General features: G+C 40.8%; 1 protein-coding gene across 2 annotated transcripts in view; it reads right to left on the bottom strand.

The window, feature by feature from the left end:
• Nucleotides 1–1,808: 1,808 nt before the first annotated feature.
• Nucleotides 1,809–18,354, bottom strand: part of SLC16A10 (solute carrier family 16 member 10) — a 134,096-nt gene continuing 117,550 nt past the window's right edge. Inside the window, exons 4-6 of one of the 2 annotated variants that reach the window (XM_059083622.2) lie at nt 15,975–16,118; nt 5,179–5,407; nt 1,809–2,849 (exon numbers count right to left, since the gene is read on the bottom strand). In XM_059083622.2, coding sequence (XP_058939605.1) covers nt 2,617–2,849; nt 5,179–5,407; nt 15,975–16,118 — 606 coding nt within the window. In that variant the 3' untranslated portion in view covers nt 1,809–2,616. The other variant, XM_059083623.2, reaches the window with a different exon arrangement.

Here is an 18,354-nt window from a genome sequence, read left to right as displayed (position 1 = left end):
CAGTTAGTATCTATTCTTTAAAACAAGTGTCTTGGATTGAACAAAATAAATGTAGGCCCATCAGGTCACTTTACTGCAATAGTAACACTCTGTTCAGAAATTAGAAAGGATTTACTTTGAAAGATTAAAGTAATATTTCTTGGTCTAAAACAAATCTTTGTGAATATTAATATTTTTTGTTTCCTTAGTATATATTTTAGACGTTTATAACTATTTGTACCAAACATATTACTAAATATGCATTTTATGGAATTTAGCATCTTACCTTTCATACTTTTTAACTTTATATTATTACAGCACAGAACTCCCCATAACAGTCTATTTTAGTGGAGCCTTTTCAGTGTTATAGATCCTGTTTGATTCATTCCATTAGACTGAAAACTAACATATGTATAATATTATACACAAACACAATATTCTGAGATCTAAGTTTCATTATAAATACTTGTCATGTTGCTCTTTTATCATGGAAAATAAGCAAGATCAAGTCTTTGAGTTTCAGATTATTACTTTTCTTCCCTAAAATCAGCAACATTTTGAAAGGAAAAACACTTTGGAGGTCTTTACAAAATAGATTTTCTATTTTAGATCCAGTCTTTCTGTAAAATTGGGGGGGAGTCAGGAGTTTGTGCTGAAACTGTAGGAAAAATAAACATAATGGCAGGTTCGATGATTGTACTTAGTTGTATGGTTTTGCTGATTTCAAAAGCACTGATAATAATGAGGAAATAATGTTTTATAACTGGGCATGAATAAATGAACCTAGTAATGTGTTACATTATCATTTCTAAGTCATTTTGTAAAAGCTTAAAATAAGAACATGAAAGGGAAGCATGGTCAAAATGTAGATTTTTTTTTTTTTTAATGCAACAGAACCTTCCAAAAACCAAATTATCTAAGTACCCTGAATATGAAATGTGGAAGAATTGGAAGTAGTAAGTTGCAGAATGTCTCCAAGATCAAAATTATTTAAAGTTCTATTAGAAATAAATTCCGTATTTAGTATTTACACTTTGAACCTTCAAGGTTGCAGATGAGAAAGCTGATACTAAAAGTTATTGGGTTTTCTAGATGTTTAATTAACAGCCTCACTTTGCTCCTCCCCCTGCCTGCCCTCCTTTCCCATCAACAACTGCAAATCCATATGCTTTCCAGGCATCTCCATCCTCAGCTAGAGACAGGAATGGAAGGACTTTGCCTTTCACAAAGGATCGAAGCTGAAAAGAGAAGTAGGGAGATAATAGGTTGCGCATTGCTCTCAGCACATAGAATTTAGAAACAGGTGAATCCTGGAGGTGCTTTATAAAAAGACAGCATTTTCCCAGGTGAACAAACTACATTTGAGGAAGATCTAATATACATATGTATTTAGGATTTAAATATGTTTTGCACATTATTAAACTTAAAAGACCTAAATAAGAAAGAAGAATGTACTAAAATATAATTTCAGGGATGAGGGACTTGTTCTGATGTTTTTTAGATGAGTATGGGTCATGTCATGACTTTGGTTTTAATTATGTCTTTATAACTCAAATAGCCTTCTTATATTTGTCTGTGTATAAAAATATTTTTAACAATACAGGCAATGTTAAAGGGGAACACAATAGGATAAGTACATAAGAATGCAAATTTTTGCCAGAAAGTTTTACCAATTTGAGCAATTCTTTCTATCAGAAATAGATATTTTCTTCACAAAGATGTTTTTTTCCCATTTGTGCCTAAAACTGCAACTTGATAACATGCTCAGTAAGACTTTGTTTAAATATCAGGTCCTAGTGCAACAAATCAAAAGTCAGAAAAATTCTAAGTTAAAATGCCAGAATATCTTTCAGTTCTTCTATTTTACTTTATTGTTACAATTTAAACAAATTCAGAAATCTGGGGTGTTTCTGGCTACTTGAGTAAAACACACTGCAAATCCAAAGGGGAAAAATGTAAATGGAAGAAATGTCTGATTTCTGAACTGTTCTGCCCTTATGAACAGGATCCTGTTCATCTCACACATTGATTCTGAACACCTTGTCAGTACCTGCTCCAAGAAGGTCCCTTGACACTGGAGCAAGTCAGAATAACTTACTTTCAAAGCTTATTTAAGAGCAGGCAAGCAATTTTAACATAGACTTGAGATTTAAGTAGATATATTATCTAGAATCCAGGCTTAAATTTTGTTTCCAAATAGCAGAAGAAATTAAAACAAAGATACCAAAACTAAAAACACCATGTGAGACAACAAACAATATTTCCAGTCCTAACCAAAATGCAACCCTTTCAATATAGCTTGAGGTATTTTTAAATATTTGTATAAGCTAAATAGCGTTCACAGTTTCTGAAGTTACTTTTTACTGAGATAGCTTCATATTCTCATAATATTTGACTTTCAGACAGGTTTTCTTGTACATGAAATTGAGTCTGAGTCTCCGGACTCAGACTCATAGAAATATTGGACAGCTATTCAGTGGCAGAAAATGGTTCTTGTAGTAATAAGGGTTCTATTTCCCGATTATTGTGCTATGCCTAGGATGTGATTAAAAAAATAAGAAATTTGCAATTCATATAAAAGGAAAACTTGCTTAAACTTCTAAAAGCAAGTCCAGTCTGGTGGAGGTATATAAGACATTAAATAACAGAGTCAGATTCCTTCTTAAAGATTCCAGATGAGCTTGGCAACAGAGAGTTCTGGTTCTCCAACATTTTCTCCATCTTTTCTCCTCCAGTGGTTTTACTGATCTCTCTTTGCTTCTTACTGTGGATCCATGGGATAAAACAAAGGACAGCACCTCCAATAAGGGGAGGGATTCCAGCGAGGTAGAATGCCACATCATAGGAGCCCAGCTTGTCACGGAGTAACCCTGGGAAGGGAAAAAACTGTCACCAAGAGAGAACAAGTATGGCTCTTGGGGGTCTCAGATTAGTCACTCTGGTGGCCTACTGCCAACCTAGTATCTTCATCTCAGCAGGCTAGTTCAAACATCTCAGATATCACACATTTTTAAGGAAATGGGTCTGAAATATAAACCTTTTCTGATATGAGGAAGGAAAAGATCGCATTTCTTTAATCTTGCTGCAAGTCTGTGACAGGCCTCTGAGTTTTCCTACCAAGATATTACATGGAAAAAATATTTGCAACCAAGCTTTGGCTTTCTCAAAACCCTTCAGAGGCCATTTGGGATATTCTGACACATGGTGTCAAGGTCCCGTTTTAGCTGAAGGTGGACGGACCGTCAAGCTGAAACTTCTCTCATACACACAGACCTCAAAATGTCTACGTTTTAAACCTTTCTTGGGCCTGTTTATGAAATAACATGAAACTTTTTAAAAGTATAATCCAAAATCATGAAAAATTATAAATCTAAGAGTCAGGATGAAAAAACTAGGTTGTTAAATACATTTTGGTAAGAAACTAAGGTTTGTCAGCACATGGGAGGAAAAGATAAGAATATATGTGTGGTACTCTAATAGATCCTAGGGCTCTGCTTCTAAAAACCGTCAGAATACTCCTTATTTCTAATTTCTCTAACAAAATCCAGATTTAAAAAGTTATCTTAGTGTTTTAAACTTTTACTATACGACCTAAGTTATCTGAAATGTTCTAGAACATATTGTACTGAATATCTGACTCTGCTAAGTAAACAGCTGAGGATTTGTTCAGGTAAGTACCAACATCAAAAAAAAAAAAAAAAAAAAAGGTGTACAGTCATTCCAAATAGAAACCGAAAATATTCAACACATCTAAATATATGCTTTTCCTATCCCCTGAATCAGAACATTCCACATATAACTGAACCTTTCATTCTTATGAACATAAATTAATATGTTTGGTTTATAATACTATGATCCCTCAGAACCTCCTGTTGTTCTTCTGCCTGCTTTCAAAGTTTCCTGTTAACTCCTTCATTCTTGATCTGTTATAGTCACTTCTAGTAGCAAACACCATTTCTACGAAAGTCCTGCTTGTAATTTGCTGTGGACTTGGAAACCCTAACAAACTAAACTTGTAAGATGTAAAAACAGTGTATTACCTGGGGGAGAGGGGAAGGACTGGAGGGTTTTCCCTAAGAGGAGACTGTGATCTTAAGAACTTATCTTTTATTTGGTCTGCTCAGTAGTGGTTCTGCTTGCTTGATCCATGACTAGGTTCCCAACTGGCAAATTTGCTGATATGCGTGGTTCTGAATATGAGAATGAATTCAACTGAACTTTCACTGAGCCACTCAGATACCAGACACAGATGATAGTACATACATATTAAATTTTATAATAATTTTATCAAATCTTATAATAATTTACAGTGGCACCCAACTAATACTGAACGTGAAACATCTTTATACTATCATTCAGAAGATTTCTAAAGGTGAAATTCACATAACATAAAATTAACCATTTTAATGGCATTTAGTATCCTAACAATGTTGTACAACCACCACCTCTCTCTAGTTCCAAAATATTTTCATCACACCCAAAGAAAACTCCACACCAATTATGCAGTTACTCCCTAATCCCCCTTCCCTCCAGCCCCTGGCAACCACCAATCTGTTCTCTGTCTCTATGGATTTATCTATTCTGGATATTTCACAGAAAAAGAATCATATAATATGGGACCTTTTGTATTTGGCTTCTTTCACTTAGCACATGTTTGAGGTTCATCTACCTGGTAGCATGTATCAGTACAGCACTTCATTCCTTTTTATGGCTGAATAATACTCCGCTGTATGGATATACCACATTTTGTTTATCCATTCATCTGCTGACGGACATTTGGGTTGTTTCTACTAAGTGTTATTTTTCATTAACTACTTCTCAGGGGGCTATGATCTCTTACACAAAGCATACACATTTAGAAATCTTTCAGAATCTTCACCTCTTCCTAAAAAGAAATCACACTGCTATTCCTCCAAAACACATACTAAGTGAAATATAGGAACTCTGAAAGCTCAAAGTCCAGAACCTAACTGCTACACATTTCACTGAGTGTTTTAGATATCAATAAGAATAAGAGGACTCATTGGCAAATTTTTCCAACATGCCATCTACAGCTGGTCTTATTAAAAATGTTATAGATAAGGTACATACAAAGCAAGACACCAGAAACCAATAAATCATAATATATTTAACACCTAAGTGAGACTTAGGACCTACAGTAGAAAATGCTATGAATTAATATAATTTAATATAATTTACCTGCAATGGGTGGGCCCACAGTCATGGGTATAGACATGAATCCGAGTAGAAATCCAATTGCTTGTGAGACATCCTGGGCACCAACTAACTCAAAGGCAATGGGGGCCATGATGGAAATGAAGCATCCATCGAAGAGACCCATGATGAGACAGACAGCAATGAGGGCCCCAAAGACGCTGCACAGGGGGATCATCATGGACATCAGACCAATGAAGAAAAAGGACAGGACCTAGGACAGACACCACAATGTCAGCTCTGCTCTCAGGAAAAGTGAACGTCACGATTACTGAGCAACAGGCTTAAGACTTTTAAGTGGTTACTGCTCAGGCGCCTCCTCAGCCCAGTTCGCCTTGATTTTATATACATAATCAACTCCCATAATCATCTCCCCCAAGTTCCCCTAGCACTTTCTCAATATTTCCATTAAGGAACAAGAAGAAAGCAAGGATTTTTTAAAAATAAATTTATTTATTTTTATTTATTTTATTTGGCTGCATTGGGTCTTCATTGCTACATGGGCTTTCTCTAGTTGCAGCGAGCGGGGACTACTCTTCATTGAGGAGCGTGGGCTTCTCATGCAGTGGCTTCTTGGGCTCTAGGGTGCAGGCTCAGTAGTTGCAGTGCACAGGCTCGGTTGCTTCACGGCATGTGGGATCTTCCCAGACCAGGGCTCGAACCTGTGTCCCCTGCATTGGCAGGCGGATTCTGAACCACTGCGCCACCAGGGAAGCCCAAAAGTAAGGATTTTTATATACTTACTTTTCTTTACAGGCTGAAAGCTCTTTGAGATCAGAATCTATACAAAAGTCATCTTTGAACTACATATTATAAGGTTTAAGGATCTTATACCTGGTCAGTGCTCAATACATATTTGTTCTTTGCATATCAGCTCAAATTCACTCATCAAACATGATTTAAAATTTTTACCCTTGAAATTATATGCACTTTACTGGTATTAGTCCTCTGCATAATGAAAATATGCTAGCCAGATCCGTCCTTCACATCACAGAGCTTCCAGTTTGGAGAATACAGAGATGTAAGTTTTAGATATTTAAATAATCAACTTAGAATATAGTGCCTGCTAATATTCCAGACATGGTGAGCATAGGTAGATCAAGTGAGAGAGATTAAAATAAGTAACTATGATTTGATATTCTATAAATGAGTACTGAATTTTGATTATTCAAATTCCAATTAAATTTTGACTGTCAGAGGAAATATATGATGCATAATATGCAGTGAAAACAGTGAACACATTCTGCTATAACATCCTAAGAACTAATTTATATAATCCAGGTTTTTTTGGGGTTTTTTTTTTGCCGTACGCTGGCCTCTCCCGTTGCGGAGCACAGGCTCCGCGGCATGTGGGATCTTCCCGGACCGGGGCACAAACCCGTGTCCCCTGCATCGGCAGGCGGACTCTCAACCACTGCACCACCAGGGAAGCCCTATAACCCAGTTTTATCTACAGTGTAAATCAATGACTATTATTACCAAAGAATATTTTCAAACATTATGTCTTTTGATGCTAAGTCATAGGTATACCCTATTTAAGCACCCCAGAGTTAAGGCTGAGAAATATTTTGCACCACTGAACACTTTCATTTTAGCGTTAGAGTAATTAATAGAATCAAACACTTGATTTTCCCTGCCATTTGGTAGCTACTGTGCTATGTTCTGTGTACAATGCTATGTGACGGTGCTATGTGAATAACACCTGGTTCCTACCCTTGGGTTGTGGGGAAATGACCATGTAAATAAATAAATGCACATGAAGTGTTCTAGATGTTGCTGTAGTTGTATATTCAAAGTATGGTGGGTACAAAAAAGGAAGGAGTGGCCAATTCAATAGCTTTTTTAGGCAAAGAACTAATTAAAATTGGATTATTCACTCATTAATGGAAGAAATGTTTTAAAAAGAATCAGCTTTTTTAAAAAGTATTCATATAATAGCAACTATTATTTATTTAATGTTTATGAAATGCCAGGCATTTTTCTAAGGGCTTTAGATCGTGATTCTCATAACAATTTTATGAGATGGGTACTAACGTTTTCCCTGTTTTACAGATGAAGAGAATGATGCTGGGAGGTTTAGTAACCCTGGATGGAGCCAGCCTGGAACCCATGGTCTGCCTGGGCAGTAGGTAGCAGGGAACGATGGAACAATTTCTAGAGGGTACCCTCCAATGACAGTGGGGCTGGGGAGGAAGGGAGAGGCCACATAAGGCAGCCATCTGGATCACCGTCTTCATCTGCTCTGTTTTTCCCAGGACCCACTAGGCATGTCTGTGGCATGCCAACCTTGGTCGCACGCCTCAGGGCAGCCCCTCACAACCTTAGTGCACATCAAGATCACCTGAGGAACGGGGATCTGGGAACAGTGATTTTCACAAGCTCCCCAGGTGACCCTGACACAAGTTGTCCACTGACCCCACAATAAGAAACATACTCTTTTTTTTTTTTTCCTCCAGTATGTGGGCCTCTCCCGTTGCGGAGCACAGGCTCCGGACGCGCAAGCTCAGCAGCCACGGCTCACGGGCCCAGCCGCTCCGCAGCATGTGGGATCTTCCCGGACCGGGGCACGAACCCATGTCCCCTGCATCGGCAGGCAGACTCTCAACCACTGCGCCACCAGGGAAGCCCAGAAACATAGTCTTGAAAAAGGTTTTAAACTCCAAGTTGGTCGCTTTTTGACAACATCATATTATATAGCTGAATCAGTTTTTCTTCTTCATTATTAAAATATAGCTTTATGGTAGAATTATAATTCGTTTAAGACTCTGAGTTGGCTATTTGAAAAATAAGTCTGGCACTTCACATTTTCTAAAGAACATAATCTCCACATTCTGATTTTTTATGTTATACTTAAACATCTTTTTCTCCAATCCAATTTCCCTCAAAGCGTAAGCATAATTTCTTAGTGGTGGGTAATTACTGGGTTTGCAACCTAGAGATTGGAAAGAACTAATAAGGCTCAGAGGGACAGACCAGGTTCTAGCTCTCTGTGACCTTGATAAAAAAGACTCCCTGATGCTGCCCATCTACACAAAATACATTTTTACTCTATCTACAAACACAAAAGGAGATAAATACTTGAATCTTAGAAATGTATCTATCATTACAAATTCCAGAGAACCTGGAGTAAAATGTTAGGACATCACGCGGCCAGATGGAATGGGTTTAATTGGTAAAGCCACATACCAAATTTTCCCAACCACACAACTGTAATTCTACTAGGTGAGCTTTCAATGTGCTTCCTATTCTTTTACTATTTTGTTCAGAACAAATCTCTTCCAAGGTAAGACAACCAGAGTGACTGTTGAAAGGTTAGCACAAAGTCATTTTTGCTCAATAAACAAATGTTTTCTTGGACCAATTTATGTAACATGAGACCATGGCACTTAACGATAGTTATCCTGATCTTTCTATCCATTTTTGGACCCTTCAAATTTTTGTTCTTTGGTCAGTTTTGTAAGAAATCATATTAGAGGGGCTTCCCTGGTGGTGCAGTGGTTAAGAATCTGCCTGCCAATGCAGGGGATATGGGTTCGAGCCCTGGTCCGGGAAGATCCCACATGCTGCGGAGCAACTAAGCCCATGTGCCACAACTACCGAGCCTGCACTCTACAGCCCATGAGCCACAACTACTGAGCCCAAGTGCCACAACTACTGCAGCCCACCCGCCTAGAGGCCGTGCTCTGCAACGAGAAGCCACCGCAATGAGAAGCCTGCACACCGCAATGAAGAGTAGCCCCCGCTCACTGCAACTAGAGAAAGCCTGCGTGCAGCAACGAAGACCCAACACAGCCAAAAATTAATTAATTAATCAATTTTTTTAAAAAAGGATTGCTAGTGTATAGATACACAATGGATTTTTTTTAAAAAAGAAATTATATAAGAGTTTCAAATTTATTATTATATATTTTGAGCATATTACTTCTTAATACTTTACCTGACTGCAAGTTCTCCTTTTCTCCATTCAAATTATGTTAATTTATATTCTCTTTTTCAAATATTTAAAGCTGTTAAATTTTAATAACAATTGTTAAATAAAAATTATTAGTTATTTAAAAGTAAAATTTCTTGGTTTTTCTTTAAGAACTGAATTTATAGAAATTTACACATTTATTCTTTAGCATTTCTCAGAAAATACTTAGCTAGCTATAGTAGTGAGAAACACTGCTCTTTCTCAGCAGATGTAACTTCCCCAAATGTAGCTAAATTAGGAGGTAAGCAGGCCAAGCTGGTGAGGACATACATATTCCCCACATGCAGGGACATTTGAGCCACAAGGAGCACAGGCCAAGGTTTAGCACACTGCGTGTAGGAGGTTCATCATTTCCCAAAACATCTACTGATCTGTAGATACTAGGCCCCAGTTTGAAAGGTGAATAAATTTAGTATTACATACAATCTTTCTTTCCACCCCAAACGCAGTAGCTCTGGTTAGATTTAAATAAGAGATTCAAAGGTTCCTAATCCTCTTCTGGGCTCTGGCACTGACATTTAATAAGGCGTTGACTGTTGAGATGTCTTCCTTTTGTTAAAACTATCCAAGGAAATATCTTCTGTCATAATTTAACAGGCTCTAGAAGAATAACCCCCCGCTTAAGTTAGTTTATGTACCTAAGAACAAACAAACAAAAATAATGTGGTTCTTTTTTGCTATCACCGTTCCCATTTCTGTCACAAAGAGAGCATTTTTCGAGAACTGTCAGGGGAAGTTTTGCTCAGGAATCTAAGTATATGACTGAAGAGGAAAAATGAGCTGCACCTGAATAGTAGAAGGCACTTTCGGAGGCAGGCGCACAATTGGCCACAGTTAGAATCAAGGGTTTTGCTCCTGTAAGTTTATTCACTATAAAGTTTCCAGACTTTCAGAGCCTCTGGCTAGGAACCCAGCAGTTGGCAGCAGAGATTTGCAGGTCCATCACACTAAAGGGAAGTGTTTAGGGCACAGCCAAGTGGCTGGCTTCTTCTAAAGCACACAGTTCTCTGGAAGTGCTTCACAGGGAGTCTGTTCAACTTTCCTCATGGCACGTGAGTACCACCATTTCTGCCTGAAGGGGGAACTGGCCCCAGTGCCACAGCCCAGGCGAGAACAGAGAATCATCGTCCGATTCCTTATTCAGGCTGGGAAACTACTAAATATTTGGATACCATTTGGGAAATAGCTTATGTTTGGTAAAGCATGTACCTTTATCCCAATGTATCTTTAGGAAAACACAAAATGCTAAAAGGGAACAAAAAGCAACAACAACAGCAACAACAAAAAAAAGAAAACTAGACAACACTGATCAGTTCATTCTATTCCAACCAGAAGAGGAAGCTTTTACACAGGAAGTTGGATCCAAAAGTGATTAATTTTTCTAAATTACAAAAAAATTTTCTGAATTTCAAAAGTAACTCATGAATACATTCTTGAAAAATTTCAAACCTTAGAAAAATATATAAAGTAATATATGAAAGTCTCCCTTTAACCCCCTCCCACCCTCAACCCATTCCCACTTTCCTCGTCAGGAATAACCGCTCAACAACTTGGTGAGGCTCCTAGACCTTTTCTGTGTACACACATGTTGTTTGGGTTTATCTGCTTTACATACATGGATATGACATCCACACTTCAGTATGTCCATGGCACAGAGAAATCTGACACGATGGGAAAGTGATCTAAACCCAAAGTTTCTGATTCTGTCATTAGAGTTACAACTTCCAAACCTTTGAAAAAAAACTTTCACACTTTTGAAACAGTTACATATTAAACACACAAATCTGCAGTAATTTAATGGTGACTAGAAAGACAGGTCTGTGGAGTTAAAAAAGATGGCTGAGAAGATACCAGGACACAGCCTTTCCTCTCCTAATAAAGTACTCCAGGAACCCTTGCAAAGATTTTCTTTAACCATCATTGTTCTATACAATGCAGTTCGGTCATCTCTTTGCTCGGCATTTAGAATTGTTAGGCTGAAAATACCTGGAACCCAGGACCCTGATGGAAGTTTACATTCAGAACTCTTAAGCAGAAGTGTAAGATATATTCCTAAACTCTGTTACCTATAAGCAAAGATCCCCAAATCAGGATAACCAAGGTCTCCTTCTTGATACCTGTTCCAAACCAGGATCTGCCTCAGTATTTAATAGAATACTAAAACAATAAAAGCAAGGATCTATTAATGATCCACTCTGGGCCGGCACTTTAAATAAGCTGTCACTGGGACTTCCCTGGTGGCACAGTGGTTAAGAATCTGCCTGCCAGCACAGGGGACACGGGTTCGAGCCCTGGTCCGGGAAGATCCCACATGCTGCAAAGCAACTAAGCCTGTGCGCCACAGCTACTGAGCCTGCGCTCTAGAGCCCGTGAGCCACAACTACGGAGCCCACGAGCCACACCTACTGAGCCCACAAGCCACAACTACTGAGCCCGTGTGCCTAGAGCCTGTGCTCCGCAACAAGAGAAGCCACCGCGATGAGAAGCCCGCGCACCGCAACGAAGAGTAGCCCCCGCTTGCCGCAACTAGAGAAAGCCTGTGTACAGCAATGAAGACCCAACAGCCAAAAATAACTAAAATAAAATAAATATATATAAATAAATAAGCAAGCAAGCAAGCTGTCACCATGAGTCTTCACACAGCCCTCTGCCAGATCTAGACAAGTCATATCACACTCCAGAGCCTGTGCTTTTCTACTCTGCAGCCTCCCAAAGCCAAGATGACTGTGCCCCAAAAGTAGAACACGTGGGAGGCTGTGAAGTGTGTTCTGGGCCCGGAGGCTACTCAGAACCCGTGTGATGGGGACAGAGAGGGAGGGGAACTGCCGTGGCCCCACCAGGCTGAGCTGTAACAGAAGAAAGCAGGGAGCAGGCATGTCTGAGAAGACACAGCACCAACGAAAGGCAGGAGAGGAAGATAAGCAGCAGAAGCATTCCAACCCTTAAAGGCCGCCAAGCGGCGGACAGCCAGGCAGGGAGAGAAGGAAGAATAAGCAAACAGGCAGAGCTGGAGTTGGTCGCAGCAGAGAAGAAAGAGCCAAGAATCAAAACCCACACTGAATGTTTGGGAGTTGGGGCAGGGAGGCCAGGAAACAGGAGGGACAGAGCCGGGTGGTGAGTCCAGCCGCCCGCGTGGGGTAGGCCTGCGTCGGCCTCTGTGCTGTCGGTGGCTCCCAGCAGCACAGGACACACTGAAGGCCGCCTTTCTCCTCCACGGGCCTCCTCGGGCTGGACTGCAGGCATCTCGCCTGTGACTCAGCCCGTACTACCATGAGCTACACACACCGCACCACATTTGGATGAAAAAAATCAGATGCGACCTAGAAGAAGCCAGGCTGTGACTAACCTTTCATCCAAAATGAAATTACTGATTCTTAACGCACTGCCGTGTAACTGCAGACCAAACATGGGACAAGCTAGGAAAGGCTATATTTTCTTTCATAAATCACATGAAATACTAACATATGTGCCCCCAATATGCTGTAAGTGACCCGACTGCCCTGCCTGTAGGGGAAAACTCTCTAAAGTTATAGTTGTTCCGGAGTAAAGTGCTGATGTATAAAACATAACATGACTTTATCCATCACAGCACCTTAGTCTGGGCCCCCATCGCCTCTACCCGGGACACTGTATTGGCCTCCTACCTGGTCTCCTTCCCTCCAGCACTCCTGCTTCCCTCCCAGTAATACAGCCTCCACACACGGAGTGACCACAGCGACTTTAAAATGTAAAATTACGTCATTCCCCAACGAAGACCTACTGGGCTTCAAGTAAAATGTCTGCATTGGGGATTTCAAGGCCCTGTTGAATCTGGGCCCTCCTCTTCCCATGCCCTGCTTTTCCCAACCTCTTCCCAGGCCACTCTCCCTGTCTTCTTGAGTTCCCACTCACGCCCAGCTTTCTCCTGCCTCAAGTCTTGCTCCAGGAACTCAGGGACCATATCTGTCTTGTTTGTATCACCCCCACCAGGGTCTGGGCTGGTGCTTGGGGCACAATGGGCACTCCTTTTTTATTTTAATAAATGAAAGGAAGCCAAAAGTCTGTAATACAACCAATTTCCATTAGAGGGCTCCCTTGGCACTTGAGAACAAGACAGTGTTCTGCTAAGTGTTCGACAAGGATATCCGCAGTTGGGTATTAATAAAAGGGGGAATGATCCTAACACAGTGAATATTTTAAAAAGTAGCACTCTACCAGCTGTCTGCACTTCCTTCTAGCTGTGTGACCAGACTCCTTCCTGCGGCTCTCTGCCTGGCCCTATATACAAACACCCACAGTGAGGTAGCTTCTCTGTTCTTCCGTGTTGGCATCCGTAAGTGGAAACAGCGACGGTACCTTCCTCAAAGGGCTGGGCAAGGAGGAAAGAAGATAATGTACATACAGCATTCAGTTCATCGTCTGGCACATGGAAGTGCTCAGTAAATGGTGATGGTTATTACTTCAAATCAATTAAAGGCAATTTATCTGTAGTAAATGTCTTTTCCAACCATGGTCTTCGCCCAGGTTCTACCTTTCCTTCAGGCCCTGCTCAGATTCTGCCCCTCATCTCTACAGTGAACGGACGTGCTCAGTCCCCAGTCCCAAGCCCCCCTTTTGTCTCTCCTTTACCTTCCCTTCCACAGCCAAGCCCTTGACAAAGTTGCCTGCATTTCCATTTAATCAGCTGATCATGATCAGTCTTTTGCACCTGCCACTCCACTGAAACTCCCCTCTGTTGCTAAATCCGGTGAAAACCTATTAGTCTTTAACGTGCCTGCCCTCTCTCTAGTTACTGACACTGCTGACCACTCCTGCCCCTGGAAACACTATGTGCCTCGCTGTTTTCCTACCAGGCTGGCCACTCCCTTTCAGTGTCCCCTGCACACGCTCTACTCACCCCCATACAAGCCCAGGAATGCCAAAGTACCACAGGTCTCTTAGCCACGCTCTCCCACGAGCTCCAAACTCAACTTGGCTTTCCCACAAGCACTACAAACTTAACACGGCACAAACAAACTCATCATCTTACTCTGTTCTACTGAATTACTGATCTTGATAAAATAGCAAAACCTTCCACTGTTACCTGAGCCACAAATCTCAGACCCAGCTTAGGTGGCTCCACTGAATTCTCATTTCCTATATCCTGTTTTACTCCCTGTTTGATCCCAACATCTCTACCCTGGTTCCTCCCGCCTAGACTATTTCAATATTCTCCAACTAGTCCCTGTGCCTCCGCTTTTTTTTTTTTTTAATTAATTAATTTATTTATGGCTGTGCTGGGTCTTCGTTTCTGTGCGAGGGCTTTCTCTAGTTGTGGCAAGTGGGGGCCACTCTTCATCGCGGTGCACGGGCCTCTCACTATCGCGGCCTCTCTTGTTGCGGAGCACAGGCTCCAGACGCGCAGGCTCAGTAGTTGTGGCTCACGGGCCCAGCTGCTCCGCGGCATGCAGGATCTTCCCAGACCAGGGCTCGAACCCGTGTCCCCTGCATTGGCAGGCAGATTCTCAACCACTGCGCCACCAGGGAAGCCCTCTCCGCTTTTTAAAAATAATAATAATAATAATAGCTTTATTGAAATATAAATCCACATACCAAAGAATTCACCCACCCATTTAAAGTGCACAATTCACCGTGGGTTTTAGTTTAACAACAAGATTGTACAACCATCACTACTGCCTAGTTTTAGGATATTTACATCACCCCAAAAGAAACCCCGTACCCAGGAGCAGTCACTCCTCATACCCTCCTTCCCCCAGCCACTGGCAACCACTAAGCTGCACTCTCTGTCTCCGGATCTGCCTATTCTGGACACTTCATATAAAGGGAACCACATGATATGTGGCCTTTTGTGACTGTCTGAACTCTTACCCTTCCTCCTCTGCATTCCACCCTTCACAGTCACTAGGGTTAAGCTTTACAAAATACAACTCATGTCATGTCACTCCCTTGCTTAAAATCCTTAATGGCTCCTGGTAGATTTCAGGATAGAGTTTGGCCTCTTCTGTGCTCATAAAGACCGTTCCCAACTTGACTCCTGCCTATTTCTCAGCCAATCAATCTACTATTCTCTCTTTAGTCCATTCAAACATTGTTTCCCAGGCCTAACATCTCTTTGACCATGTGGCTTCCTCTGCTTGCAACAAACACCCTTTTCCGTCTTCCTTATCTATTTAACTATTACTCACCTCTTAACACTCCCAGCCCAGGAAGCCTGCTCAGACCTCCTCTAGTGATTTAGATGCTTTGCGCCTATGTTTCTATGGCACCCATCTAGCATACCATTATTCCACTGTGCTGCAGCACTGCTTTATCTGTCTTCCCAGGAGACCATTAACTGAGCACACAGACCATATTTCATCTGTAGCGTTTAGCACAGCATCTGGCATGGAGGAGTCACTTAAATACTTGTCAAATAAGTGTCGATGTGATCTTGGAATAGCACACCCCACAATACCCAGGAGGCAATCTGCAGTAAAGAAACTCAAAAGACACGCACACCCCTGAATTTCACAGGGTACTGCAAAAGGCACGTGACTATGAGGACTATGCCAAAAATAAAGCATTCTTAGAAAAAGCAATGGGCAAACACCATTTTGGTTTGGTGGAGTTCCATGACAAGACAAAGATTGTTGTTTGTTCGCCAATTTCTCATGTTGAAAACCCAAAACTCATAACTGATTTTGCCCTTGAAAAACTGCTTGTTGAAAGTTAAGTTCTAGAAAATATTTCTCACTTTTACAGAAGAATTTAAGCAAATAAGTACATATAATGAGCCGTTAGGTGATAAGGATAAATTTGCTGGAGGAAAAAAGTCTTATGAAGCAAGTACCTGTAGATAAACTTTCTTCACACCAGGCACATAATCTGCGATCCGGCCGAACAGCAGCCGTCCAACTCCTGAAGTGATACCGATGCACATGAGGACCACCTCCTTATTTTTCTCATCTTGAAACCTTTCATTCACGTGTTTCATCTGTAGACCAAAGAGAAAGAAGCCACACTAAATATGGTACGAAAACTGGACAAGTTTTGAAGCTTTGTACAAATGCCTTTGTGTCTCTACCATGTTATGGACTCTCATCCCCTTCCAAATTCAAATATTTATAAAATTTGTTCTATAAAAAAATGTATAAAATTTTTCATGAGAACACATGAAGAAAAGCTAACATGGTTTAGCTTGTTTATAAATGAAATAAGAATTTTTATAAGAGGGTTTAAAAAACATTTTTAATAAAAAGTAACCAGCACACCCATTATCAGTTACCACTGGGCCATGAGCTAAAGGAAGAGACCTTTGAACACACCGTGCCACCTTGTCCTCACAAGGTCACCCAAGCATCCAGCCATCATCTGCTCCCCTGAAAGGCAGTTTAAGGCTCAATTCTGGAGTTTCATCTCTTCTAGGAGGACCTGAACCAAACTGAAATAAGTTATACTGGAGCTTACAGGATAAAAGCATAAGGTTCTCTGCCTGAGGATTTGCCTACTTGTGTGGCATTAGAACAGATAAAAATAGAGTCAGTTTAACAGAAAGAAGAAAGGCCTGGAGAGAGAATGTTTGCATTTAAGTTCTGGTTCCATTCCTTGCTAGCCTTGTGACCTTGGGTAAGTTGTTAACCTCTAGGGCCTCAGTCTCCTTGTCTGTAAATTGGAGACAGCAACAGTACTTCAATCCTTGTGAGGATTAAATATCTCTGTAAAGAACTTAGTGCCTGACACACAGTTAATAGTGATATTAATTTTAGCCTTTTTTTAAAAGGACCTTTTCCCTCAATTTACAGTCTACTTAGAATAGTGACTACAAATCTACAACCCGACAATGTTTTAAAAGGAGTGTGACTAGCAGGTGTTTTAATGGGTGACAAAACCTGAGGCTCAGCACCCACTGTCTAACACAAGCTTTGCTCCCACGGCCCCTAAGTTCCATGCTTTCCACCTCTTGCTCAGCGCTTCCACTTTCTCAGTGATCACCTATCTGTGCTCACAGCAAGGAGAAAAAGCATGTCTGTACTCCCACTGATTTCTCTGAAATCACTGAGCTATTATAACAAACAGTTGTTTCAAACAATCAGACTCACTGTCCCCTACACCGAACGCTGGCCTGAACTCTGAAAGCCTGCAAAGCAAATTTGCCAGAAAGCGTGATGGCCCAGCTGGTACCCTGCCGCGCTCACCCCCTCACAGCCTGCCTCCCTCCGTTTCAGTTACCACCACTACTGCTGGCCCAGCTACCCAGGTTTAGAAACTGGACAACCATCCTAGATTACCCCCTCCCCCCCTTCAGATCCAGCAGTCACCACCCAGTTCTGATGATTTTACCGCCTAAATCTCTCAGACACTCTTCCTTTGGTCCATGTCCCCCCCCCCCCCAGTGTTTGAGTCTGGGTTATCACTCCTCACCTGGACCCCTACAACAACAGCCTTTAACATGCTTCATGCTACAGCCCCCAACTCTGAATCTCTAACCTGCATTCTCCGAGACCACCTGATTAAGTTCAAAATTTAAAATAACACTGCTCTGCTATGACCCCACAGCCTTCGGGGTAAAGCTCAAACTCCTGGTTTGACCGATAAAGCCTCCCTACTTTGCTGCCAAGCCTCACCAAGTCAGCACTGTGCTGTCCAGTACAGTAGGTGCTAGCCACGTGTGGGCTATCCAGCACTTGAAATGTGGCTAGTTTGAACTGAGATGTGCTTTAAATGTAAAACACACAAAAAAAAATTTTAGAAAACTTAGTGGAAAAAAAAAAACACAAAAAAATCTCAATTTAAAAATACTGATTCCATGTTAGAGTAATATTTTGGCTATATTGGCTAAATAAAATATATTATGAAACTAATTTCATTTGTTTTTTTTTAACTTTTAAAAATATGGCTACTAGAAAATTTAAAATTACATATGTGGCTTGCATTATATTTCTATTGAACAGCGCTGGTCTAAGAAATTCACTGGTGGCCACAAGGATAAAACAGCTATTGATAAAAGTGACTTCAAACTGGCTAATTCCTCCAAATCCTTATCAGAGATGGATTCCAGCTCAATTCTGAAGAAAATGAATAACCTGATCTAAGGCAGGTGAGATAATAATTATGTGTATTCATCAGCTTTATTTGGAATTTGAATCCAGACTCTGATGTATTAATCCACTTTAGGAAACACCCAAAGGAGCTAGAATAACTTTTTAAGACATTCTTTAGTATTCAAATAA

Source organism: Kogia breviceps, chromosome 13, assembly GCF_026419965.1.
Source record: "Kogia breviceps isolate mKogBre1 chromosome 13, mKogBre1 haplotype 1, whole genome shotgun sequence".
Lineage (NCBI taxonomy): Eukaryota > Metazoa > Chordata > Mammalia > Artiodactyla > Physeteridae > Kogia > Kogia breviceps.
Note: the sequence above shows the minus strand (reverse complement) of the source record. Positions and strands in the feature narration are given on the sequence as shown.